General features: G+C 40.3%; 4 protein-coding genes across 6 annotated transcripts; all 4 read right to left on the bottom strand.

Annotated features, from left to right (window-relative positions):
- On the bottom strand, positions 1-5,108 carry Mdr65 (Multi drug resistance 65). Its single transcript, XM_017162358.3, has 12 exons — positions 5,022-5,108; positions 4,410-4,729; positions 4,095-4,340; positions 3,868-4,039; positions 3,489-3,803; positions 2,976-3,432; positions 2,822-2,922; positions 2,365-2,755; positions 1,586-2,303; positions 1,229-1,525; positions 744-1,110; positions 1-681 (listed from the first exon to the last, which is right to left on the bottom strand). Exons 2-12 carry the CDS (start codon positions 4,712-4,714, stop codon positions 127-129), a joined length of 3,924 nt encoding a protein of 1,307 aa, XP_017017847.2. The 5' UTR covers positions 4,715-4,729; positions 5,022-5,108; the 3' UTR covers positions 1-126.
- A 205-nt stretch (positions 5,109-5,313) lies between these two features.
- Positions 5,314-17,595, bottom strand: Best2 (bestrophin 2). 3 transcript variants are annotated; one of them, XM_017162442.2, is made up of 12 exons: positions 17,456-17,595; positions 13,577-13,966; positions 11,997-12,107; positions 11,748-11,934; positions 11,304-11,672; positions 11,097-11,225; positions 10,329-10,436; positions 7,739-7,978; positions 7,324-7,639; positions 7,094-7,189; positions 6,780-7,028; positions 5,314-6,717 (listed from the first exon to the last, which is right to left on the bottom strand). In XM_017162442.2, exons 2-12 carry the CDS (start codon positions 13,645-13,647, stop codon positions 6,143-6,145), a joined length of 2,451 nt encoding a protein of 816 aa, XP_017017931.1. In that variant the 5' UTR covers positions 13,648-13,966; positions 17,456-17,595; the 3' UTR covers positions 5,314-6,142. The 3 variants fall into 3 exon arrangements, with proteins under 3 accessions (XP_017017931.1, XP_070141276.1, XP_070141275.1); XM_070285175.1 differs by having other exon boundaries at positions 6,780-6,836; XM_070285174.1 differs by having other exon boundaries at positions 17,440-17,549.
- Positions 17,596-18,309: 714 nt separating this feature from the next.
- On the bottom strand, positions 18,310-19,574 carry LOC108071606 (phospholipase A1 member A). The gene is made up of 3 exons (XM_017162388.2): positions 19,400-19,574; positions 18,627-19,339; positions 18,310-18,568 (listed from the first exon to the last, which is right to left on the bottom strand). Exons 1-3 carry the CDS (start codon positions 19,569-19,571, stop codon positions 18,341-18,343), a joined length of 1,113 nt encoding a protein of 370 aa, XP_017017877.1. The 5' UTR covers positions 19,572-19,574; the 3' UTR covers positions 18,310-18,340.
- Positions 19,575-20,261: 687 nt separating this feature from the next.
- Ldh (Lactate dehydrogenase) lies at positions 20,262-23,986 on the bottom strand. The gene is made up of 4 exons (XM_017162464.3): positions 23,835-23,986; positions 21,318-21,697; positions 20,803-21,258; positions 20,262-20,669 (listed from the first exon to the last, which is right to left on the bottom strand). The coding sequence occupies exons 2-4, from the start codon at positions 21,693-21,695 to the stop codon at positions 20,505-20,507; spliced, it is 999 nt and encodes a 332-aa protein (XP_017017953.1). The 5' UTR covers positions 21,696-21,697; positions 23,835-23,986; the 3' UTR covers positions 20,262-20,504.
- Between the last annotated feature and the right edge of the window lie 1,067 nt (positions 23,987-25,053).

Raw genomic sequence — 25,053 nt, 5'->3', positions numbered from 1 at the left:
TGAAAAAGTATAGTGTGAAAGTTTATTCAGTTTTGAGGAGGTTTTTCTCTTTGGTGATTCAAACAAAGCATGAAAATTACAAAAATTAAAATAATATAAGAATAATTTTAAATAAAATATGCGATTTTAGTGATCCTTTTGGGTCCTGTGTAGCTTCGCATAGATTCCTCCCTGGGATATCAGCTGCATGTGATTGCCCTGCTCCACCACCTGGCCGTTCTGGATGACGCAGATTACATCCGCATTCTGGACGGTGGACAGGCGATGGGCAATCACAATGCAAGTGCGTCCCGAGCAGGCAGAATCCAAAGCCTGTTGGACCAACTGTTCGCTCTGCAAATCCAAAGCAGAGGTGGCTTCATCCAGCAGCAGAATCTTGGGATTTCGCACCAGAGCCCGGGCAATGGCAATACGTTGTTTCTGGCCTCCGGAGAGTTGAGTGCCTCGGGCTCCCATCCGGGTATCATAGCCATTGGGCAGACTGATGATGAAGCTATGAGCATTGGCACTCTTGGCCGCTGCTATGATCTCTGCCATGGGCACTGATCTCCTGTTGTCTCCATAAGCTATGTTCTCTGCTATGGATCTCTCGAAGAGAGTAGGTTCCTGCGAGACAATGCCCAGGCGGGTTCTCACTCCCTCCAGGGTCAGATCATGCTGGATATCGTCGTGATCAATGTGCTGGGTTGGGAATTATATTAATTAATATTTTTTAAAGTTAGATTTATCCCCGAAGAACTTACAATGCTTCCCTCATCGGGATCGTAGTAGCGTTGCAGCAACTGCACACAGGTGGACTTACCGCATCCCGAATGACCCACCAGGGCCACCGTTTGACCCTTTAGCACCTCCAGATCCAAACCATTTAAGATCTGGGCATCGGGTCTTGTGGGATATTTAAACTGAATGCCTCGATAGCGAACTCCCTCAAAGAGATTCAACTGCTTGGCCAGGGTGTTCTTGATGGTGCCCATCGGGGAGGTGATCTTGGGCTTGCGATCTAGGATTTGGAAGAGCCTATGTCCAGCAACCAAGGCGGCGGAGAAGGCTGGAGTGAAGGCCAGAGATTGGGCCAGCATCATGGAGCCATAGAGCAGGGTTTCAGAGACCCTAAAAGGGGAAGAAGAAAAGGATTATTTATGTAAAGCTTCTTTTTAAATTTCTAAAAATAAATTGAGTAATGAAATATATATTTTATAATCCCTGAATCCCCGTTCCTTTCTCTCACTTGATAATATCCTGGAAGGGCAGCTGACCCTCTGACACCAGGACACCACCATAGCAAAGAGCCACTGCATAGGCAAAGAAGGCCGAGGCCTGCATGGTGGAGTTCAAGACTCCTCGCCACCTCAGCTTCTGGCGGATGAGAACCTCCACTCGCTGGATCTCCTCGGTGTACTCCCGAATGACATCAGCCTCTCTCCTAAGACCAGCCACCGTCCTGATGTTGGTAATGGCCTCAGTGGCTATGCGGCAAGCCTCCTCGATGACCTGCTTCTCCCTCACAATGGCAGTGGACATCATCCTGAAAATGGGTTTAAAAATATAAGGATATTCTATACAAAAAGAGAGACTTCAAACCCACTTGGCTTCCAGGATCACTGAACCCACTATAATGGGACAGTTGGCTAGGCACAACAGAGCCAGCTTCCAGTTGTAGTACATGGCCACGGTGACACTCGATATAAAGTTGGACAAGGCCTGGATCATGCCACTCAGTGGGTAACCAATGGCGCCTTGGACACCCACAGCCTCACCCGAAAGACGAGCAGATAAAGCTCCCACAGAGTTATTTTCGTCATCAAACCAGCCCACCTCCTGGCTCACCATGGCCTTAAAAGTCATGGCCCTCATCCTGGTAGTCAGCCAAATGCCAGCGTAATTGAAGAGATAAGTTTGCAAGAAGCAAACCAATCCTGTCAAGAAAGCCAGGCCTAGACAGGCCCAGGAAAGGACAGCCGTGCGACGCAGAGCATCCTCGGGATCCTGCTCTGAGAGAGCAGCATAGAATTCACCAAAAATAATGGCAAATGCAGGATACAGACAGCCTACACAAATGGCACTGATGGTGCCCAGTATAAGATAGCACCACTCGGGTCGAGCGAGTTTCAGAATTCTGGAGAAGGTCCTGAAAAAGTTGGGCTTCTCAACGGGAGGTGATGCCTCGGCCACCATCTGGGCATTGGTATCCTTGGCTAAAGGCTTAACAATTGGCTCATCGAACTGGACACTGATCTTCTGGCCCTTCTCAAAGTTCAAAGGACTCGTCTCAAAGGATTTCTCAAAGAGAGCGAGGCTCTTGCCTGCAAGATAAAAGTGTTTTCTACAGAAATCATTCCCAAAATTCCTTATTCATGTCCTTACGCTTTGCATCCTGCTCCGTGTTCTCCTCCTTCTCCACCTCCTCGGGCATTTTGATGTCTCCGGCATGAACCATGTTGTAGTAGGCGCCTTCCAGGGCCATCAGGTCATCATGGGAGCCCTCCTCCAGCACCTTGCCATCGTGTATAAAGACGATCTTGTCCGCTCCCCGAATGGCTGAGAGTCTGTGTGAGACCACAATCGTAGTGCGACCCTTGCTGGCCAAATCCAAAGCCTGTTGGACCTGCTTCTCCGATTGGTAATCCAAAGCAGAGGTGGCCTCGTCGAGGAGGAGGATCTTGGGGTTCTGGATAAGAGCGCGGGCAATGGCAATGCGTTGTTTCTGGCCTCCAGATAGTTGAGAACCACGCTCACCGATCATGGTGCGATAGCTCTGGGGGAATAATTATTTAAGAAAAATTTTAAAAATAATAAATAAGAAAAGGTAGCAAAAACTCACCTCTGGCAGATTGGTAATGAACTCATGGGCTCCAGCTTGCGTGGCCGCAGCTTCTATCTCCTTCTGGGTGGCTCCTGGCTTGCCATAGCTGATATTTTGGGCTGTCAAAGAATAAATTTAATAAATTATATTCACAAATCTTAGCAAAACCAACCTATAGTTCCCAAAAATAACACTGGTTCCTGGCCAACCACCGCAATGTTCGATCTCAGCCACTGAATATTATATTTCCTGATATCCAAATCATCCAGTAGAACAGCGCCAAAGACAGGATCATAGAACCTTTGGAGCAACTGCACACAGGTGGATTTTCCGCAGCCCGAAGAACCCACCAAAGCCACCGTTTGACCCGCTCTGATCCTAATATTCAAGCCCCTGTGAACTATAATCTCTGGACGCGACGGATATCTGAAGAACACATCTTGGAATTCCACATCACCGCGAAGACCATAGTTCAAGAGCTTGCCATCTGTGGAGAGGGGATCTATCTTTGAGGTGAGATCAATGACCTTGAAGAGATTGGTGGCACAGCCTCGGGCGGTGGCAAAGGACTCTAGGAAGGGTGCCGTTCTGGCTATGTTATCTGCTCCGACAATGATACCAAAGAAGGCCTAAAAAAATCTCAAGGATTAGGTTTATAACTCATCTTAAGGGATCTATAACTTACAATCATCAGAATAGCTGGCGTATACTCCTTATCCTCCACACCACGATCGTCTATGATGAGATTGACGCCATACCAAAAGGCTCCAGCGCAGGACAGATACAGCATGGACTTTAACAAAGCATCACTGACCCCGGAGAAGGCTCCCTTCCATTGACTGGCCTTACGGGCAGGAACCAGGAAATTCTCATAACGTTCCACTTCTGATTTTTCGCCACCAAAAGACACCACAGTGCGAATGGCACTCAGGATCTCTTCGGCCAGGTTGCCAGCTCCAGCATAAGACTCCTGTTCGCGGGCAGTCAACTTGCCTTGGTACTAGGATTAAAAAAGGAACTTTAAAGGAACCCTTTAAAAAATATTATATAAAATATACACCCACCTTGGCCACATAGTAATTAACCAGAATCACCAGAGGAATGTAGGAGCTCACAGCCAGGGTGAGTTTCCAGCCATAGGCAAAGGAAATGGCCACGGTTATGATGAAGCCCACTACCAGGTAAACAAAGTGACCCACTTTCTCGGAGATGCCATCGCGAACCTTCTCCACATCGCTGGAAATAATCAAGAGATAGATTCTTAGACTTTCTTAGCATATCCAAAACTTACTCCACCATGCTCTGGGTAAAGTTCTGCTTGCTGGCCAGATCATGCCAGCCTATGTCCTGACGCATCACGGAGCTAAAGAGCATTATCCTCATTCTGGTGACCTGACGCAGGGCCACCACATTGAAAATGTCCACGGAAAAGATTCCAGAAATAAACATTACCACCGAGGCAATGGTCAGGAGAATGCCATAGGAAATGGAGTCGTCATACAAGGCCTCGCTGTTCTCCTCACGAGTGGCATTGGTCCTAGAAGGATTAAAAGGATATATCTCTCCCCTAAAAATTAATAAAGATTTTTTTCCCCTTCAAACTTACAGACTTTTACCGCCTCCAAACAGCGGCAAAGCATGAACCTTGGAGCTAATGCCAAACACCATGGCTCGATCCACCAGCATGGAGGTGAACTCGCTGTAGATGATGACCACGGCAGGCAGGGTCAAGGCCTTGATGCAGCACATGATGAAGCCAAAGAAGAGCCAGGCTATCTCTCCATACGTGGAGAACCTGAAGAGGGTCAGGAAACTAATGGGTTGCGTGGGCTCCAGTCCTTCCGCCGGCGGAGCCTCCTCCTGGGACTTGCCCTCGCTGGTGGTGGTGGTAGAGACCTCATCGCGATCCATGATCGACACTGGTCACTGACGGAATGGCAATTAAAGATGCTTTATTATTCAATGGTCCATCGATCCGTGGTCAAGATTTCTCCGGGGGAACCAGACAAAAGGTTAATTCAATTAGGCAACACACACTCTGCCGCCGCATGCAAGTTTGTATATTTCTTTCACATAGTTCTCATTGACCCGCGGGGTCAAGTGATAGAATATCATATATATATATTATTGGACACATTCCTGGTTAAATTGGGGCTTCAGTTTGTAGGTCACACGCTTTGAAAGCGTGAAATCAGTACTTTTGCTTTGGGATATTCACCTTTTTATTAAGACTTTTTATGATTTATTCTGCACTTTTGGGTTTTATTGAAGAAGTTTGGACCGAAGATGTGGTGTCCGCCTGAGCTCTCAGGCGCGACTGACTGCAGAATTCCAGCTTCTCTGCCATTTAAATTTTCTTGAGCACACATATGTATATCAGCGTTTGGGTTCAAATTCTAATTGATCTTTCTCTCCTACGTCTCTTGGGGTAGGTTGGAAGAGTCTCAATTGATGGCGAAGAGTCTCTTTCATAGCTCTTTTAACAACCAAAATGTAGAGTCACAAGAGAATCTTGTTAAGTGGATCGATTTTATTTTAAAGGTATAGATATATAACTACAAGAGGTTGCCTCTTCGTCTGTACAAGGCATAGATTTCCTATACATTACATTTAGTGGGATTATTTTTTACAAAATATATAAACTTATTCTTAAAAAACAGATATCTCTAGCTGGATAACAATCGCATATCACATACTGTGTTGGTTTACAAGTATTTACACGGCCTACACGAGATAGAGATTCTTTACAAAGATTCGCGCAGAATTTAACGCTTAGCTAAGACATATGGCAAGTGCCAAAAAACAATAAGTCAATTTCTTATAAAATATATACTAAGTATGTACAATAAACTATACAGTTACTGTATTATATGGTATTCTGATTATTGCATTTTTCTAGAATTTTATTGAGCTGGACTTGGACTCTGTTAAGACTGTGGTTTATTTATATATTTTGGGGTAGCTACTTCATGAAGCCTTCATCTTCCCTAAAAATGCAGCTATGACATTGTATAGAAATTATTTTAAAATAATTCATTAAAGTTTTGATAAGAAGCAACTTTAGTTTGAAAAGACTTTTACAACTTTAACTATGAATAGTTTTCATTAGAAACTTCATTAGTTTTTTCTATTTTTTTAAATATACAGTGTCATATCTGCATAACTTTCTATCTGTTCTTCAAATTGTCCTTCTAACTCTCTTAAAATTGTTGTAAAAAATCCAGTTTATATCTTAATTAGATAAAACCATGGCTACAGTTAATATCATCTTATTGGTTCCGGGTGGGCCTTAAACCTAATTACGTGGCTCATCTTCTCTGCTTCTCCTCCCTGCCGGTGTCACACATACACCTCTCCCGTCTTCTGCTCCGGCTTGTGCTTGGCCAGCGTCGAAGGAGCCGAAGATCCTCCCGTTTCCGTGGGCTTCTGCGACAAACTTATCGTGGGCAACGAGGCCGCCGTGTCCACGGTATCCGTTGGTCCTGTCGATCTCACCGAAGATCGCTGCTGCTGCTGATCCTGCAGATTCAGGCTCAAGTTGAAGCTGTTGTTCCTAGAGATGTTCGAATGACCATTCAAGGGTTTCACGGAGAGCAAGGCTGTGGTGGTGATGCCGCCACCACCATTGCCATTGCTGGAGCCACTGTTGCCATAGCCATCTTGGACATCGCCGCCGGTTAGCTCCACAATGGACAACGAGGAGGGGGATCGCTGAATGGACAAGGATACCGGAATCGTGGTGATCACATCGTTTTGATCATAGCCACTGGCCGTGGTGGTAATGGTGGGCAACTGGGCATTGGCCGTAATGGGCAGGATGCTCAAAGTACCCGTGGGCATGGTTTCTCCACCGCTGGTGGTGGTCACGGTGAAGGGGAAGGAAAGCGTGGTGATGTTCGTGGCTGCCGGGATATCTAAGGATTCGATATAAAAAACTTGAGTAAGGATTCTTCAGGATATCTCTTAGGAAACTCACTGCTTGCCGCATAACCCTCTTTCATGCTGGCTGCCAAGGCTGCTGTGGCTGGATGTCCTGGAATCAAAGTGTTATTGGACGATGAGCTATCCATCTCTTTGATGGGTGAGAGCAGCAGTGTGCCCAGCACCTGGCCGCTCTCCTGGTGGTGCAGTAGGGTGTCGGGTGCGTAGGAGGAGGGGTACATGCCCGGTGGAGGTGCGCTGGTTGTGCTCAGCTGCTGGGGTGCCATTAAAATCGAGCTGGTGGCTACAAGGTGGTGAAGTGGTGCCATTTAGAAAGAGTTTTGCAAGTGCTTCAGGGATTTTACTTACCTGGATTGGTATTGCCATCCTTGGTCACCTCGGGCGTTGGTATCCTGGGCCTAGTGGTCTTGGCCACATTTACATTTAAGCCATTGAGTTTGGAGTCTGTTGGGAGGGGAATTTATTTAGCATACTTTTGGGTGCAACAATAACTTATTTATACACCGTAAATAATTGGGGGTATTAAATATAGTTAAAAATATTCAGTATATATTTTTAAATATTTTTTTAATACTCACTCTGCTTGATCAATTGCCTCTGAGCTCTGATCGACTTGCGATGCACAAACTTGCCATAAAGACTCGATTTACTAGGCTGCGAGCCGGCCTGTTGTTGCTGCTGCTGCTGCGCCTGCTGCAATTGCTGCTGCTGCAGGATGGTTAGAGGCAGTCCAGACTCGGGACTAGAATACACAGAGTTCAGGCGGTTTCGGTTAAAGGGCAGTCCGCCGGAGGAGTAGGCCGTGGACTGGCTACGCATTGAACCCATGCGGGAGAGCTGACGCACCAGCCAGTTGTTTTTCCGCCGCTCCACCATGGGAGTGTCCACGCTTTCCTATTAAAATATTAATTTAAAAATATTATTATTTATTTTTAAAAGATTTTTAAATATATATTTTATTTTTAATTAATATTCTAGCATCTATTTACTCACATAATCCGCATAGACATCATCGCTGAGCATCCTTTTGCCTCCTCCGGGCATTATATTGGCATACATGGCATCCTCCTTCTTCACCTTGTACTTCTCCGCCGATCCCTTGGGCTCGTCCTTGCGATAATGCTCCGAGGCCACGGTATAAGGCAGATCCTTGGGCACCACACATTCCCAGTACTGATCGCGCAGCAGCTCCGGATGCTCCTCGTGCATCTCGTCCACGATCATGTAGGCGGCCTGAAAGTTAATAATCAACCAAAAAGTAGATCAGATCGAGGGCCCTCTATAAATCGGAACGTGTTCGCCATTTGCGATTCCGGTGGCTCTTTAAAGCCCAATTGCGTCACGGCAATTGAGCCAGTTGAGAGTGTGGCCCACATCGAAGAGACAAAAGAAAAAGTGAAATTGTTTACAAGTTGTTTTTTTAATTATTCCATAACACACACACACACACTCGGCCCACTGCAAAAACTTGCAAAAAATAAAACTAAGGCAAAAAGTAATAATAATAAATGGGAATGAGGGGGAAAAAATGTAGAAAAAAACACTCATTTGGTTAATCATTTTGCTACTCAGCAGAGAGTCACGTCTGGGCGTCTGTGGAACCTTTTGCTTGGCTTGGCGAGGTGTTGGCCATAACATTAACCCCCTGATAACCGGGCCAAAACGAGGCGTTTGTGGATGCACTTCCCAAATCGAGCAAAACTCTGCTAAAACACACACAGAAACTGCCGATAAAAAAAAGCTCTACAAAAGAGGTTTCAATGTTTTCGGTTTGGATTTTTTCCTGCATTTAATGCTTTTTTTTCTCTCATTTTTTGAACAAAAACCTGTTTTCAATTTACTTTTGCTGCTGCTGCTGCTGCTGCTGGCTTTTGTAAATAATTGCAAGCAACAACGGCAGGCCCCGAAAACACAGATACAAACACAAAGTGCACACACACTCGAGGAGCCATCTCCTAACACAACAAAGTCCAAAAACTCCAGTCATCCTAAGGGTTATATAGGCGAAGTCTGATGCCCTGATTGTAGTTCTAGATTTGCACTAGTTTTTACTGGATTTATTTACTTTTTTAGCTTGAAAATGCATTTACATTTAATAAATTTAAATTAAGTTTTGCTCATTCCATTTGTCACCTGTAAATGTCTTACTAAATCACTGTCACGGGAATTAATATGTATTTAGTATCGGCTAAAAAAAACTAGTTTACGGCTTAGGCTCAATTATTATTTATCTAAGACTCATAAATCATTTTCTGGTTTAACCATAAATGTGTTTACTTCTATTCAAGAACGATTAGAAATAATTGTGATATAATATTTAGCTATTAAATGAGACATTTGAATTGTAAAAAAGCTTTAGGTAAGGTAAAAACTTATAAGAAAATTTAAATATATATTTAAATAACAGGCTTGGAGTGCAAATTCAATCTTAGCTTAGATTATAAAACGAGTTGTGGCTTATAATAAGGCTAGAAATTGTTTGTAAGTATTTTAAAATATAATAAATAATCATATTCTTAACAAATTTATAATGCAAAATTACTGATAATTTTCTAAAAATTATCTTACTTGATTTTAGAATATTAAATATATCTTGAAAATAGTTTAAAAGCTTTCTTTAAATCAAATAAAATTTGTTATAATTTATTTTCCACCTCAAACTCTTTACAAAGTGTATTTTGAAACCCAACACACCTCAAATTTCCTCCTCCTGCTAAAAAACTGAGCTTGGCTATGTGGAGAATGCCTGTTATTTTTAGCACGTGGCAGACAGACTTGTTCTTCTCCTTTCAGCAGCAATCCAAGAAGTGGCTGACTCAGGCGATTATCGCTTCAAGAGCTCAAAAATCTTTACTTAGCTAGCACGCTAACCCAATTAGCGAATCCAACTCGAGATCTTAACAGTCATAATACTGCGAAATCTCTGAAAACTATAATTATGGATATTAGCCTGCGTCGAGATACATATAAGTATCTGGCGGATGCTTGCTCAAGGTTTGACTTAATCGCTTCTTTTCTAAGTATTTTGAAGCAGAGTTGGAGTTGTGGCCATCTGTTTCGATATTTGGAAGTTGGTAATTTAATTTGAAAAGCCGAGAATTTATCTTCCCTATGCTAAATAAAATTAATTGGAAGTCATACAGGTTTTGGGCTCTAAACTCGGGTAACTTTTGTTCGTTTTTAATTTTTGCTTCACAAATGAAATGGTTTGAATGATTGTTTTATGGTCGCATACACCGCAGGAATTATTTCCACTAATTATTAACAATTTATAACGTCTGATTGGAGTGAAGACAACGTGTCAGTTTGAATTACGTTAACTTGATAGCTAAAAGAATGTTGCTTTTGACAGAGTTTTTCTTCATAGTTTTAAATATTATTATATTTAAATTATATAAAAAGAAAAAAATGTATCTCTATGCCATAAATAAACAACAATCTTGTCAATAATTTACAGCAGACTTGAGTGTTCAGCTGTTTCTGACAAACTGGCAATCCGTTTACAGATGTTTTCTTATCTTTTTTCCTTTAAAACTTTTAATTTTACTTTTCTTAAATATTAAATACCCCTTTTTAAACTCACCTTAATGTGCCGGTCAATGAGCCAATTGAGCTCGATATCATCGTCATCTTCGCCAAAGGGATTGATTAGCACCTCGGCCACTTTCAGCCAGCCCACGTAGAAAACAAACTGCGGAGATTAATTGAAAGCGATAAAATCGCTTAATTACATCATATAAAAAATGTACAAAAAAAAGGGTAGACATCAGACTCGAGAATGATTTCGAGACACGCCAGGGAAAGCTTTGCCGGCATTCCCATTCCCATTCCATTCACTTTTTTTGTGGCTAAAAGCTGACAAAAAATCATACGGTATTTGGTGGAATGCACATTAACAGTGAATAATGATAGCTAAACACTTGTTGCAGATCTATATCGGAAAAAACACAGACTCTCAGACCAAAATGTCAATTTATTACGGGAAACGTGACCGCGAATCGTTTACATAAGGCACTTGAAATCTGTCCCCGGCAGAGAACCGCAGAAACCAAAGCAAAAACAACAGCCAGGCCCTATCATGATATATAGAGCAGCGTTGTGGCGTATCGTTAACAAGGTATAGCCATTACATTTGCCTAAAAAAATAAAAAATATAATAAAAAAAAACAAACACAAAAAAAAAAACCCCACCATAATGAATAACAAAAAACCGCAACAAGTTTTTAAACATTTACAAAACGTCGAGACGTGCAAAATGGACTCTGATTTATGGTAAATAAGGCGGAACGTGCAAATTAAGATACCTTCTTAACGTCGTCTAAAAATTAATTTGTGGAAATAATTGACTAACCTGCAAAACGGTGAAGAGGGGAAAAAACAGATCGGGATCCTCGCGACCATTGCGATCAAGGACTTGGGGCAACATTTGGCGGCCCAAAAGGGCGGCTATAAAGTAGGTATACAGCACCAGGGTGACCACCTATTAAAAATAAATTTTAAATATTTTTAAATATTGTTTAAATATGTTTTAAAGTAATTAATTAATTAAAAAACCCACCTGCGTGTAGACCAAAGGAACACAGACCGTATCGTAGCCTATTAGGCCACCCAAACGTCTACGTATATCCGAGAGTTCCACCAATATGGTCTGCACTATGTGATCCGAGGCTATAAGGCCATCTTTCCTAGCTCGATTGATTATATTTGTGGCCCAGACCAGGGGCATCCAGTACTTGGACATGGGACTCTTGGCATTCAAAGCCTCAAAGATTTTCATCTCGGATTCGTGCATCAAGCCCGCATCCACCAGATGCTGGGTGGTGGGAAATCTACGCTTGACGCGCAGGGAAATTCTCTGCAGGGTAATCACATAGGCCAGAACCATATAGCGCATGATATTGCGACGCATCAGGCGACCTGTTTCGTTCTATTTGAAATTATAAAGAAATATATTTTATTAATTAAATTAATTTCCCTAATTTATTTCCTTCAATATTCTTACATTAACACCTCCATTAGAGTTGGGAATGGCCGCACTGATGAACAGGGCCAACGTATCTGGCCAGGGTAAGAGACGATATTGCTCCCACCAACGTTTCACCACCAGATTTACATAGAAGCCCAACACAAAGGACATGGGTATACTCTCACCCTGCTGACTAAAGTACAGGCGGATTTTCTTAAATATTCTGTGAGGAAAATTCTGCATTATAATCCCTAGAATATAGTAAAAACTTCAAGTAATACTCACGACTGCTGACTTTCCGTCAGGCCAAATCTATAGATAACATTTATGGTATAGTATAAACACAAATACGCAATTAATTCGCGCCACACCAATTTGTAAACGCTGCCGCGCCATCTATTTAGAAAAAAGGGAAATAAATTGTTTAATTAAATAACTTGGGGTATTTATGGCTCAGTCGAAGTTAGCCGACTTTGAACTGTAACTAACTGGTTTTTTGTCAGCGTTCGAAAACGATTTCCTCATTTAGCCATTTATCCATGTCCCCTTCTCCCTTAATCATCATATTTAAGATTTATTTTCAATTTTAATGGGTCGCTAGTTTTGCAAGATATTTATATACAATATTTTTTTTTATGGGGGTATTCCTATCTAGCATGTCTGTTCCACTGAATTCTAATATTCCAAAGTGTGATTTGATACGTTATAAAAAAATAAAGAACAGACAAAAATATTTGTATAAGTAATGATTGGCATAACCGCTTTGAAACTGGTACCTATACAGGTGGGGTCTTCGTTCTGTTTGTTTTGATCAAGGTTTCTGTGGCCTTTTTCTTAACAAAAATGTTGGGTTGCCAAGGCACTAACTAGGGATGGTGAATAGGGTATAAATATATTGCTATCGGTTTAAATTTATTAAATTTTGGCAGAAAAGATGTAGAAATAAATATTTTTATGAGAGTTTTAAAAGCTTTATCTCGAAATAAATATAAGCTCTAGAAAATAATAAAAGTTATCGATGTTTTCGTTTAAAAGTACCGATTAAAAATCGATAAGCATCGATTATCTACAGATATCTAAAATGATCGATGTATTGCTACCATTTCGATTATTGAAATTTTGTTATTTATTTTTCTTATCGATACAAATACATTCTTTGTTTTCTAAAAATTACAGAAAAATTTTAATTAAAAAAACTTATTTAAAACAATTGGCCTAAGGCATAAACAATATGTTTTAGGTAACTTTTACATTCTCGAAGCTGTGGCTTGCATAAGTTTTCAATTAGTAAAACCATTACAAAACGTGGTGTGTGCCTTATCATCGACGCTTTCAGCGCTTCGGCACAAAGTTATGGCCACCAAAATTCTCTCTTCTTTTCTGGTTTGAATGGCGAAAACTGGAACTGTGCAACAGTAACTGGAACTGGACGCTATGGCTTTAGCTATTCTAACTGCCCAGTTACGAGTGACTGCACTTGGGGGGAAACAATTAAAGCAAACTGTGGGGGTTACACACACTCTAAAAACAACAAAAAAAAAAAATAACCTGATCTGTCAATAGTGCTTCTCCCTCTCTCCATATAGAGAGAAAAAGTCGGTGTATCGGATGTTAATTGCGTTGGTAAACACTCGGGGGACAGGTGGATGGCTATGAGTAATGCGGAAAAATCCCCGGAATCGGTAACTCTTGGGTGTTGACCCAGTTAGTAGTTGTGACACTGGACCCGGGAGTACACAGAGATAGTGATTTCTTTAATTTTATTTTAGGGGATTTGATATAATTTTTATTAATTTAAATTTGTCTTGTCAGGTCTCTAAATTATATATTTAATTATATGGTAATTATGTTTAAACAATACTCACTTCCATAGGATCTTCCAGAAGCAGCCAAAGCTGCTTCCATTTGGCACTTCACCCGCATATGAGACGGTCATTGTCTCTCCTTTTATATGCTTTTTGACTTAGTTTTATTTTTTACTGATCTTGTTTTTGTTTATTTAATCACAAACAATTTGTTTTTATGGTTGTTGGTGTTGTTGTTTTTGCCGGCACTAGGCCGCTGCCAATATGGAGAAGGCCAAATGGCTGTTGCTGTTGTTGTCGCTCGATTTCGTACGCGAATTTTGTTAATTGCTTTTGTTGTCGCGTCATTGAAAGCAGCGCCGCATCTACGGCTATCCCACTCGCACTCTGTAACACCCCCGCCGCTCTATCTCGCTCACTCTCCGAGCCACGGGTTTTTGTAAGCTTCTCCTGAAATAATAATATAAAAAAACAGCAGCAACAATAAGATATACAGTAGGGTTTCAATGGAATTAAACTCTTAAAAATAATTTTTAGGGAATTTTTTGAAGACTTTACTTATATGAAAATCACTGTTAAAAAAATACTTTAAAATTCAAGTAGGCTTATTTTAGATAGCAACATTTTTGCTTTAAATAAATCTTTAATGTGCACTTCAAAAATGTAAATATTACAATAGATTTCCCTTATACAGATTCCACTGTATCAAATACAATAAAAGGGGGAGGAAGGGCGTAAAGTGGGAGGCTAACACGCGCCCGGTAAAACTGTAAAAGGCAACACACATGCGCCACAGCCGCAGCTTTTTACGTTAACGTTAACGTTAACACCAGTGCAATCCATGCAAATACTACTGGAGGGCTTTCAGCTGAAAGAGCTCAGTTTAAATAAATTCCATCACGTATTGAACAGTTTTTCTGTGTAGTTTTCATAGCTGCTTTTTTTCATTATTTCTTTTTTGTTTTATAAAATGTAAACTAGGCACTTTCATCGGTTAGGGTGAACCTAACACCATATAGGAGTAAACCTATATTTATTTAAGGTATTTCTCAGCACTTTACTTTATTAACATCTTCACCTTGTAAACACAATTATTATGGTTTCCCTTTTGAGGCTTTTTTTTAAGTGTTTTTTCAGGGTACTTAAAGATCACTTTGCTGCCAGGATTTTCCCCAAAAATTCCCCAAAATTCTCTTCAATGGCAAAACCGAGCTTGATGTTGGGACTTTCAGCTTGTTATTTATTTTTTTATCTTAATTTCTTGTTGTATTTTTTTTTTGCCAGAAACCTTGGGATGGGCAAAAATTTCGGCAGTTTCTCTGTATAATTATGCCCAGTCAGCGCCACATGTCTTTATTGTTTCCCGTTTTTCGTCTGTTTTCTGTTTATTTCGACTTTTGATTAATTCCGTTTATGTTGCGTTTCTCTCCAAAGTGATTTTGATTAATCGAAAGATCCCACAGCGAGGGCTTTTTCGAGCATTATCATTATCATTTTGTAAATTTAAAGATTTGAAACCTGTATGCAAGCTTCTTGGCTGCAAAAATATTTGCATAAGCCCCCAGAACGGGTTCTATATATATAGAAAGATATATACTAGATGGGGATTTTCACTTTGGCGCGTTAATTTCATTTACAAACATGGCAGATCTTCAGGAATGCAAGACCCAACAACAGGTTATTATTTTTCTCCCCCTCGGAGGTCTAGGCCAAGTTAAGTCATGATGGCGCTAGATTACACCGATTGTTTTGCAGTTTCGCAACAATTAAAGATAGTCGTTGTCGTGCTTCTCGGATATGTTATTTATACTACTGAAAGTTTCGCAATTTGTCTGAAATCCAGACATGTTTCGGGGGAGACAAATAGTAGCCATTGACCTGCTTGTGGAGATATAATCTTGATGTCCACCTTCTGTGGCAATATATTTAACACGTTAAACAAGCTGTCTGAGATAGGAGATGCAGCTTCTAGCAGAACACACACTGCGTATACGCGATAATCACACAAAGAGAAGAGACTTGCCGACTTTGATGGGTGACGAATATATTTATATGGCAAGTCTTTTAGCTTGTATAAAATTTCACTTTTCCTCTGACGTATTCGCTCAGCGATTTGTTTACCAAATGAGTCAATGGATTGTTTTCCAATCCAATCCCCCGAATCGACTTGCACTTTTTCCGGCTCGATTCGTTCCCAGAATAAAGTACGCGATGGGAGCTGTTTTGGGGGCCCTCATTAGCACACAATAAAGCAGATATATATCTAGGCACCGGAGCCGATTTCTTGTTAGCATTGTTAGCGTTCTCCACAAACTCATTAAGTGTCATTGAAGCGATTTAAACAGCACTTTCGGGCGAGCAATTAACGTGTTTGTTAAATTATTAAAAATTTTATCACTGTAATATCGATAAATCAATTAAATTTTAGTGATTTATTGATTTTTAATACTAAAGTGATGATATTGTTTATTATTTTGTTACACAAAATATGTGTTCCTCTCTGATTTTAATATTTAAAACTATTTATCTATCTATGTACCTTTTAATTAATTGTTTTTGAACTTTTTCTTGCCTAGTTTTACCTAATTTTCAACTAATTATTAACAAATTATTTAAATTAAATGCTGTGGTAATAAATACACCAAAATAATTACTTAATTGTGAATCAACAAATTTGCAATTCTTCAATGGTTAACAAATATTAAAATATCAATTAACATAATTTGTTGTTTTGGTAATTTATTTTCTGTGGCTCAAAATGAATTTTCGTCATTTTCCAATTCATTTATCATTCGTGTTTTGTGCATTATACAATCTGCAATTACTTCATTACTCCCCAGCTATTTATAGTCATTTCTATATGTACATCTATATATATTTATATATCTTTTTAATTGCTCTTCACTCATTAAGCATTTTCAATTGAAAAATTGCATCTGAATTCGCTCTGGCAGACACACAAAAATTCAATAGAATGCCGACTGCACACCTAAGCGGCTCTTAAAAAAAAACCAAAATAGGGGAGACACAAAAAACGTAAATAAAAGTAAACTTGACCAGTTGGGAGCTGGAAGCTTAGTTTACGGAGACGCCTAGGCCATTTAGAGCCAGAAACACGCGCTGGCGTGCGACGCGTTTACGATTACAGATACATAGATACAAAGATACTCGGCCTAATGGATACGTGTGCGGCTGGGACACAGAAAAAAAACAAGATCAGACTAGAAAGAGATTAATTTTTTGCAGGTTTTTGGGTGTTTAATTAATTATTGTACTTTTTAGATAAAGAAACTTGGTTGAATGTATTTTATTTTGGTTTTTATAGATTTTTTTTCTGGAAAAATAAATTCTTTTATTTTGAAAACTTTAAAATATTATCCAAAATATATACACTTTGAAATTATTATTAATTTTTGTATGCTGTATTTTTTAAATTAAATTTTTTAATCTCAATCCACTTGTAATATTATTAAGTATTTCATTTTATATTTTTTTAACTAAACTATATAAACTATTTAATTTATTATCTACTAAAAGTCTTATAATTTATACTTTATTATGTAAGCTCAAAGATCAATGTCTAATTTTTTTCCCTGTGTCGGAAGCTGCTCAGCTCGGATCATATGAGCTTGAAATCTGAAATCTGCCAAAAGTGTTTCTATTTTTAGTGAACTTTTTCAGTTTGTTCTCTTCGATGCCACTCCATATATCGGATATTGTTACACTTAACACACTTGGATTTAAAGAACATTTATTTGTTAATTGCAAACACGAAAAACAGCAACAGAAATGCGTCTGTTTTTGTGCTCAAACTTTTTTTTTTGTTAGACTTCAATGGAGGGGTTCCGCACGATCAACTGGCGAGTGCTTAGCCCCAGCTCAGCCTCAGTTTTCAGTTTTTTTTTATTCAGTTTCCAACTGACTTTGGGCTCCACGTACCGACAGCGCGACGACGGGTTTACCGCTGGACACTTGAAGCTCGACTGCGACTACGACTACCGGACCGCCGGGCAACCTGACCGCTCGACGAACTCAACTAAACTGAGCTCCAGAGTTGGCCACGAGCGGATCTTAACTCACTTTTTTCCCAGTTGGCAACAGGTAGACAGCACACAAAAAATATTCGGTGTGTTTGTATAGGTGGGTTTCAGGGGCGTTGAGTAAGGCAAAGGGGGATATTTTATAATTAAATAAAATATATGTTAACTCTATAGTTCTTCTGGTTTATTCTTATCATATAATGGCTAAAATCAAATAAGTCTTATAATATTTAAAATTAAATAACAAGTATAATCTATATTTATAAGCTCCCCCCTTTTACTAAGCCTTTGTAAGCTACAAAGAGTCTGTAGCCTCTCTTTGGCTTTCTTCGCTCTCTTAAAGCTATAAAAAAGAATGGGCTTCGATGAGATTAATCAGCTGTTTCGGTTTTGGGGTTTAAGCCAGAGATTAGCCAACGGAAAGAGAGAGGTTTCTACAAAAATAAGAGAATTAAAAATATAATAAAAATCAGATAATGAATATTTTTGTAAAATCTATAAAAATCAGTTAATAAGTTTATTAAAAAAACCTTTAAGTTCAAAATTAAATAAAATTTCACACAATACTTAAATTAAATCAAGCAATTTAACGCTTTAGTGCCATGATGTTACCTCATTCCAAAAGTCTGGCTATATTTGTACAACCCAAAATATCACAAACAAAGCATAGTTTCAGGCTTTCCATATAATTTACCTCCAAAGAAAACCCAGTTTAATTTTGTTAACTAAAAATACTTTAATAATTTAACTAAAAACTACAATTTACACAACTTAATACAAGAATCTAAGAGGATTTGGAAGACTTCTCAGGACGTCTAGTTTTATACCGAAGACCATGCTCCATGTAGGTGAAAGGAGGATTGGGTTGTGTCAGACAAAAGTACAGACCCTTGGCTGTGGCTGGGTATACAAGACCTATATTGATGGTATTCTGGTAATTGCAGTCGCCCTGCCGGAACTTGGCCCAACTATCGCATTTGGTGGCCGGGATCATGACGCCCTCGATAAGAGCCTAGAAATAAATCAAGAAATATAATAACAAATTCTTCAAAAATCCCAAAACTTCTCACCTCCATGAAGAGCACAAAGGGATACATGTGACTGCAGACCTTGGACTCACAGCCAGGCTGGAGTTTCCTCCTGGGAAAGTATCCTATACCATTGGGATAAATATCAATGTGACCCAGCGGCACCCTCACACCAAAGACATCGCCCTCGCCATGGATCGTAACCACTCTGGCGGCCACTCCCTGCTTCACCAGAATGTCAGTGGTGCGACACATTGTGGCTGGATCTATGGCTATCAGTTGTCCCACTAACTGTTTGGTTTCCTTGACAAAAAGTTTGGCGCCCAAAGCGGCTATATTGGCACCCACCGAGTGTCCTGCCAGGGTAATGTCCTGAGCCGATATGCCTGCATCCAATAGAGCTCTAACGAGCTTGTAAACAAAGTAACCATCGACGGAGAGATGATGACGAACTGCATAGTACAGTTGGGCCACATCCTTGGCAAAGTCCACCACAATGACATTGAGATCCCGGCGGCTATTCTGGAGCAGGGTCAAGTGCTCCTGGACACTGAAGTAGCTATCGGCGGTGTGAAAGGCATTCACATAGACAAGGGTCTTGCGTTCCGGACTGATATCAAAGTCCTTAATCTGGGATATGGACTTGATGGGCAGCTCAACGCTTTGATTGGTAATTGTCATCACATGGAGGCGGGCATCGCTGGGATTGATGCCCTGGAAGAGGGACATAACACCCTCGTCCACAGGGGCGTCACCTGAGAGGGTAAAATGTGGTAAGATAATTTGAAGTATTTTTTAGATAATTTTTAACTTACAGAAAGCCCGCCAGCCGCGATTAAGCTGCTCGGTCAGTAGCTTCAGATTTTGTTTTTGAACTCCATCTATGCTCAGGGATTTTGGGGATTTATCCTCCCCTGAAGCAGCTGCCCAAGATGGGCAGATCAGGCAGACTGTGACCACTATAAACCCAACTGTGCTCTTCTGCATGGCGACTTAAGCTTTCTCGTATTGAAAACCCAAGAGCTGGGCTCTTATATAGTCTGGTTTTATCACCCTAACCGAGACTCTCTTATCTGGCAGTTGAGGTTTTCGATTTCAGTTGCTTTTTTTGCGCTTCTTGCAGCACGTCTCTACCCTGTCTGGTCATTGTCTGCTGTTCCGCCCCAAAAAAAATCTATCTTCAGCCCCGAAAGAGCAGCCAGATAATGGCGCATATCTGGCCAGACTGACGGCTATAGATACTCGATCTCAAACCGATCGTGCCTCAATATGGAAATACTTGCCAGCTTCATTCAGTTCTTTTTTCCGTCAATTAATCGCAGTTTTTTTTGAGTGATTTGTGATTTGTGCTCGAAAGACAACTAGGTGCTTAAACTTTATTCATTAAAATGTATATTTTCCACTAAATGAATATTTCGTTTATAAGTTAGGGCTGTAAATTTGACTAGAACTCGTATCGGTTCACGATGCAATATTTACGCTAATGAGGTAGCGGCGGTTGTTGTCTGACTCTGATCATTTTCGCAGGGGAATTTCTCAAGAGTGGCCTTAAAATTACGTTCCTTAAGTGGTACAGATTGTGTTTAAAAGAGAAAGTACACCAAAAGAATAATTAAAATCAACAAAGAAACTCAAAAGTTAAGTAAAGAAACCACCAAATAAGAACATCTTTTCGAGTTAAACTTAAATTTTAAACAGTTTATTTCTGTGCGAACACACACAAAAGCTAATCCATAAAAATAATAAATAAATTGAGAGGTGTGTACTAAAAATAAACATTGGTAGTCAGAAATACTTGGTGAGGCATCTCTTCAGAGCTCCAAAATTAGACTAAATATAGCATTCTGCTCTGTGGTTTTGTGTTGTGTTTGGTTTTTCCCGTTTACTCCTGAAGTGTGAATGGTGTTGTTTAGTTTTCTCTTAGAACTTGAGTCCGGCCTGGACATCGGCCATGATGTTGGCCGATTTCTGCAGCTGCTCGATCTCGGTGGCAGTGAGGATCTGCTTCACCACGGAGGTGACGCCGTTGGCGTTCAGAATGCAGGGCAGCGAGAGGAACACATCCTTGTCAATGCCGTGCTCTCCCTGGAATAAAAAGAAGGGTAATCATAAATAAAATATAACAAAATATATTTTTAAATATTTTAAAACATTTTAAAGTAATTCGGAATTTTTAAGATTTTAATTCTAATTTTAAATATATAAAATACAAACTCACCAAAACGGAGGTAGAAACGGCAGCCACGCTGCTCGTGTTGCGCAAGATGGCCGAGGCCAGGGAGGCAGTGCTCAGGCCAATGGCCCAGGAGGTATAACCCTTTAGCTTGATCACCTCGTAGGCAGAGTCCACCACCTGCTTGTGGAGCTCGTTCCACTTTTCTGGATCCTCACCAGTGCCCAGGGTGGGGTTCAGCTCACGCAGGCGCACGCCGGCAATGTTCACGCCAGACCACACGGGCACAGAGCTGTCGCCGTGTTCGCCAATGATCCAGCCGTGGCAGGAGGTGGGAGCCACGCCCAGACGCTGGGACATGAGGAAACGGAAGCGGGACGAGTCTAGGTTGGTGCCGCTGCCAATGACACGGTTCTTGGGCAGGCCGGACAACTTCCAGGCCACATAGGTCATGATGTCCACGGGGTTGGAGACCATCAGCAAGATGGTATCGGGACTGTACTGTAAGGGTAATTTAAATTATTAATTAATTGTTAATTTAAAAAGTAAACTAGACCTACCTCCACCAGCTTGGGGATAATGTTCTTAAGGATATCGGTGTTGCGCTGCACCAGGGACAGGCGGGACTCGCCCTCCTTTTGACGCACTCCAGCAGTCACAATGCACAGCCTCGAATTGGCCGAGGCAGCAAAGTCAGTGCTGGCCGTGATCTGGGGATTCTTCAGGAAGTTGGAGCCATGCTGCAGATCCATCAGCTCGCCCTGCAGCTTGTCAGCGCAGACATCGATGAGGCACACCTCCTTGGAGACATTCTGGGCCAGAATGCTGAAGGCGCTGGCCATGCCCACCTGGCCGATGCCCACCACGGTGACCTTATGCCCAGAGCTGGGCAGGACCTCGGCAACTTGGGCCAACAGACTATCCTTAATGGCGGCCATTGCTGGGGGAGGGATAAAGAAATATTTGTTAAAAATATTTTTTAAAAGAATTAACTTGAGTTGTTTGTTTTTTATATTTCTTTATTTAATATTTTATTTATATTTATTAAACTTTATAAAATGGTTAGTATTTTTTGCTTAATTTCCCAAACAATTTTCCTTTATTAAAAGTCTTTTATTCATTACCATCACGTGCATCTCACATTAACCGGCTAATTTTATTAACCAAAACATCACAATTTTTTCTTTTATTCGTTTTGAGGAAGACAGTTTTCTCTTCCCCTTAAAACACACACAGAGACATACAGTTTAGTTGGCGTTCTTTAACCTTCACGAAGGTCGTATTAATGAGAAAAAAGCGACATCGCCACAACACGCAACCGGACCGAACCGAAAACATTGCCGAAAAAATTAACTAATGCTGCTTTTTGCTCTTTTATATAGCAATTCATAGAGCCACAAACTTGTGACATTCATGATATTCACTCGTGTTCAATTAGAGGCCTCTTCTTCCATTATCTTCTATGATAAATCAAATCAAATTTTGGCCCAAAGGGAGGGACTCTTATCAATGCAATAAATTCGAAACCTTCTGAAATTAATCCCCACGAAAATCGCTTTATTACTGATTTTGGGGGCTACTGCCTGCCTACGCAATCTTATCAGAGAAACCATTAAGGCAATTTCACAAATCCAATTACTGGGTGTTTCTCATGTTGAGGAATTTGATTATTAACCGATGACTGTGTTATGCTTGCAGTATACATATATATATATATCACCATGACGTAGACCTAAGCCTTATCTCGGACTAGGAAGAGTGTAGGGGTTCGGGCCAAAGTTGAGTTTGTTGCCAATGTTTGCAATACATAGGGTTACGATTAGATTGCCGGCGATTAAGAGTGCATATTGAAGCGGCGACTGTTATCAGTGGGAAAATATTTATATAAACATGTGGCACGTTTTTAATTAGAATCTGCTTCAGTCTGAGTGTTTTCCTAGCTTGAAATACGATTGCACTTGTGAGTTCTCAAGAATATTATGGGTGCGGTAGAAAAAACTAGAGAGGTTTTTCGATGAGTTTCGCGGTGTCAGAGAAATGTCACGAAGATATCAACAATACACAATGATTTATGGCTGAGCGAGCACAGTTTATTTTTACTGGGAAATCACATATAGGTATTGGAAATAAATAAAATAATATAGGGAAAAAATAACATATAAAAAAATAATTATAGCTGAAAATTTTTAAGAATTTAAAGAAGAACTCTTTTTCTTTATAAAAATCCAATAACAAATGACTTTATAAAAATATTTATTTATAAATAAATAATACAAATAAATTACTTAGAACTCAAAACAACATGATTTTCTTTATAAAAGTGAAAGAAGCGAAGCAATATAATCATAAATTTATACTTTTCAAGCAAAAACCCGGAAATGCTGTTTTCTTAAACAACTTAACTCTGTTTAAAATATTTATGTTCTTTTGTTTTCCACACTTAAATTGAAACTAATTATTTTTTTAAAACCTGAAACATATTTTTCAATTAAAAACAATGCTTGAAATATTTCTTAGCTAATTTTAACTTATTTTCTCATAACTACAACTTGGCTAATTAAATCTTTAAATCTTAATGACCACCTGCAACCTTATTAATATCCAAATTCCAAACTTAAATTACAATATTTTGCACCTGTTGCAAGCTGCTAAAACTAGCCACGTTAAATTGGGCCTAGTCAAATGACCTTCTCTCAAAGTCAAATGCGGTTGTTCCACTTTACTGGGGGGACTGAGAATGACGACGACGTCACCCCCGTCAAAAACAATCCCAAAGAGCAGCCACAAACAGCTGTTTTGGGCCTGGCGCATGCTCTCAATGAAAACGAAAGTGAAAGTACGCCCAATTGGCAGCCACTTTGCCTCCCACCAGAGTACACCCCAATAACGGTACCCGTGCGGAAGGCCAAGGGCGAGGTGTTGGTTTCGGTTGGAATTCGTATTTCGGACTTGCACTTGACCGTTAAAAGTTGAATGCACTTTGATGAGCCAGGAACTGAGCCAGGCTCAAGGGTGAAAAAAAAACCCTTTGAAAACTAAAGTCACTAAGAAATTATTTCTCTTTAGATTCTGCTTACTTTTTGGTATTTGGTTGGTTTTGTTTAAATTCACTTTTCTCACTGGATTTTATTTTTGGCGCCTCTTGTATGTTGAGGTCGTCGACGTTCCGTTCTGTTTGCGGGTTCGTTGCGAACTGTTTGCACTCCACACGGCTGCTTTGGAATTTAGCTGCCGCCGCCGCTGGATTTTGTAGCCTCCGCAGTTGCTCTTTCACTCATTACCTCTCTTTCTATTTCCTCCTCAGGCCCATGCACTGGGAGAAAAACTGTAGTAAGATACTTAAAAACAAACAAAAATGCAGGATATGTTGTAGGATCTAAGGATGAGACAGTTTAATCAATAAGAATACAAAAATTATCGATTTTTTGTAATAAAATACATTTTTGTAATTAAAATTTTCTATATTATATACATTTTTTTTTTATTTTTATTTTAATTAAATTTTGTTTAGAGGTCATACACGCTTTCTTATATATTTTAATTTTTCAATTGCATACCATTCCCAGTAAACTATTTCGCTGAGTGTAGGCAGCTGTTTCCGCTGCCGCGGCCAGCGTCGCAGCTGCTGCGCCAGGATGAATGACGAAACGGCCTGGGAGGCATTGTGAAAGTGAGCGAGCATTGCTCTCTTCTCTCCCGCTCGAGCTCTCTGCTCTCCAGAGTTTTCGGCTCCATTCAGCCAAGTTAGTCAAGGTGACCTTTTGTTGCTGCTGGTTTTCTTTTTTTTTGTACGTTTTCCCCTATATTTATAGCCGGCACGTTTTCGGGTTATTCGACTTGATTTTCCGAGAGTCTGGAGCTGGAGCGAGGAGCTTGTTATCGAACTTTTAGCTGGCCTGTAATTCCCCATTTGCAATTCCCTGTGGCTTAAATTACTTTCATCTGTACTTCCGAATTTGTTTCTATTTTCCAACTGCTGGTGGTTGTTTATTTGAGCCCCGTGACAGCAGCTGGGGCAAGGGAAGACACGTGCCCAAGATCACGCACATATAACATATAGATACATATTCACATAGTATCTTTTGGTACGTGGAGGAAGATGTCTGGCTGGCATAGGGGCTAATTTTGGCCAACTGCCCAGTCAGGCGGCTGCAACGGAGGCTGCAGGCCAACAGATGGTCGGGTAATACCTCATGACGCCTAAGGAAATACCCTACACTAAGCTGCCAGTGGATTTGTGTGAACAGAAACACTGAAACAAAATAGCTTAGAATATTTTGAGATTTACATATTACT

This window comes from Drosophila kikkawai, chromosome 3L (assembly GCF_030179895.1).
Source record: "Drosophila kikkawai strain 14028-0561.14 chromosome 3L, DkikHiC1v2, whole genome shotgun sequence".
In the NCBI taxonomy this organism is placed as follows: Eukaryota; Metazoa; Arthropoda; class Insecta; order Diptera; family Drosophilidae; genus Drosophila; species Drosophila kikkawai.
The sequence above is the reverse complement of the archived record's forward strand: the minus strand, read 5'-3'. Positions and strand labels throughout refer to the sequence as shown.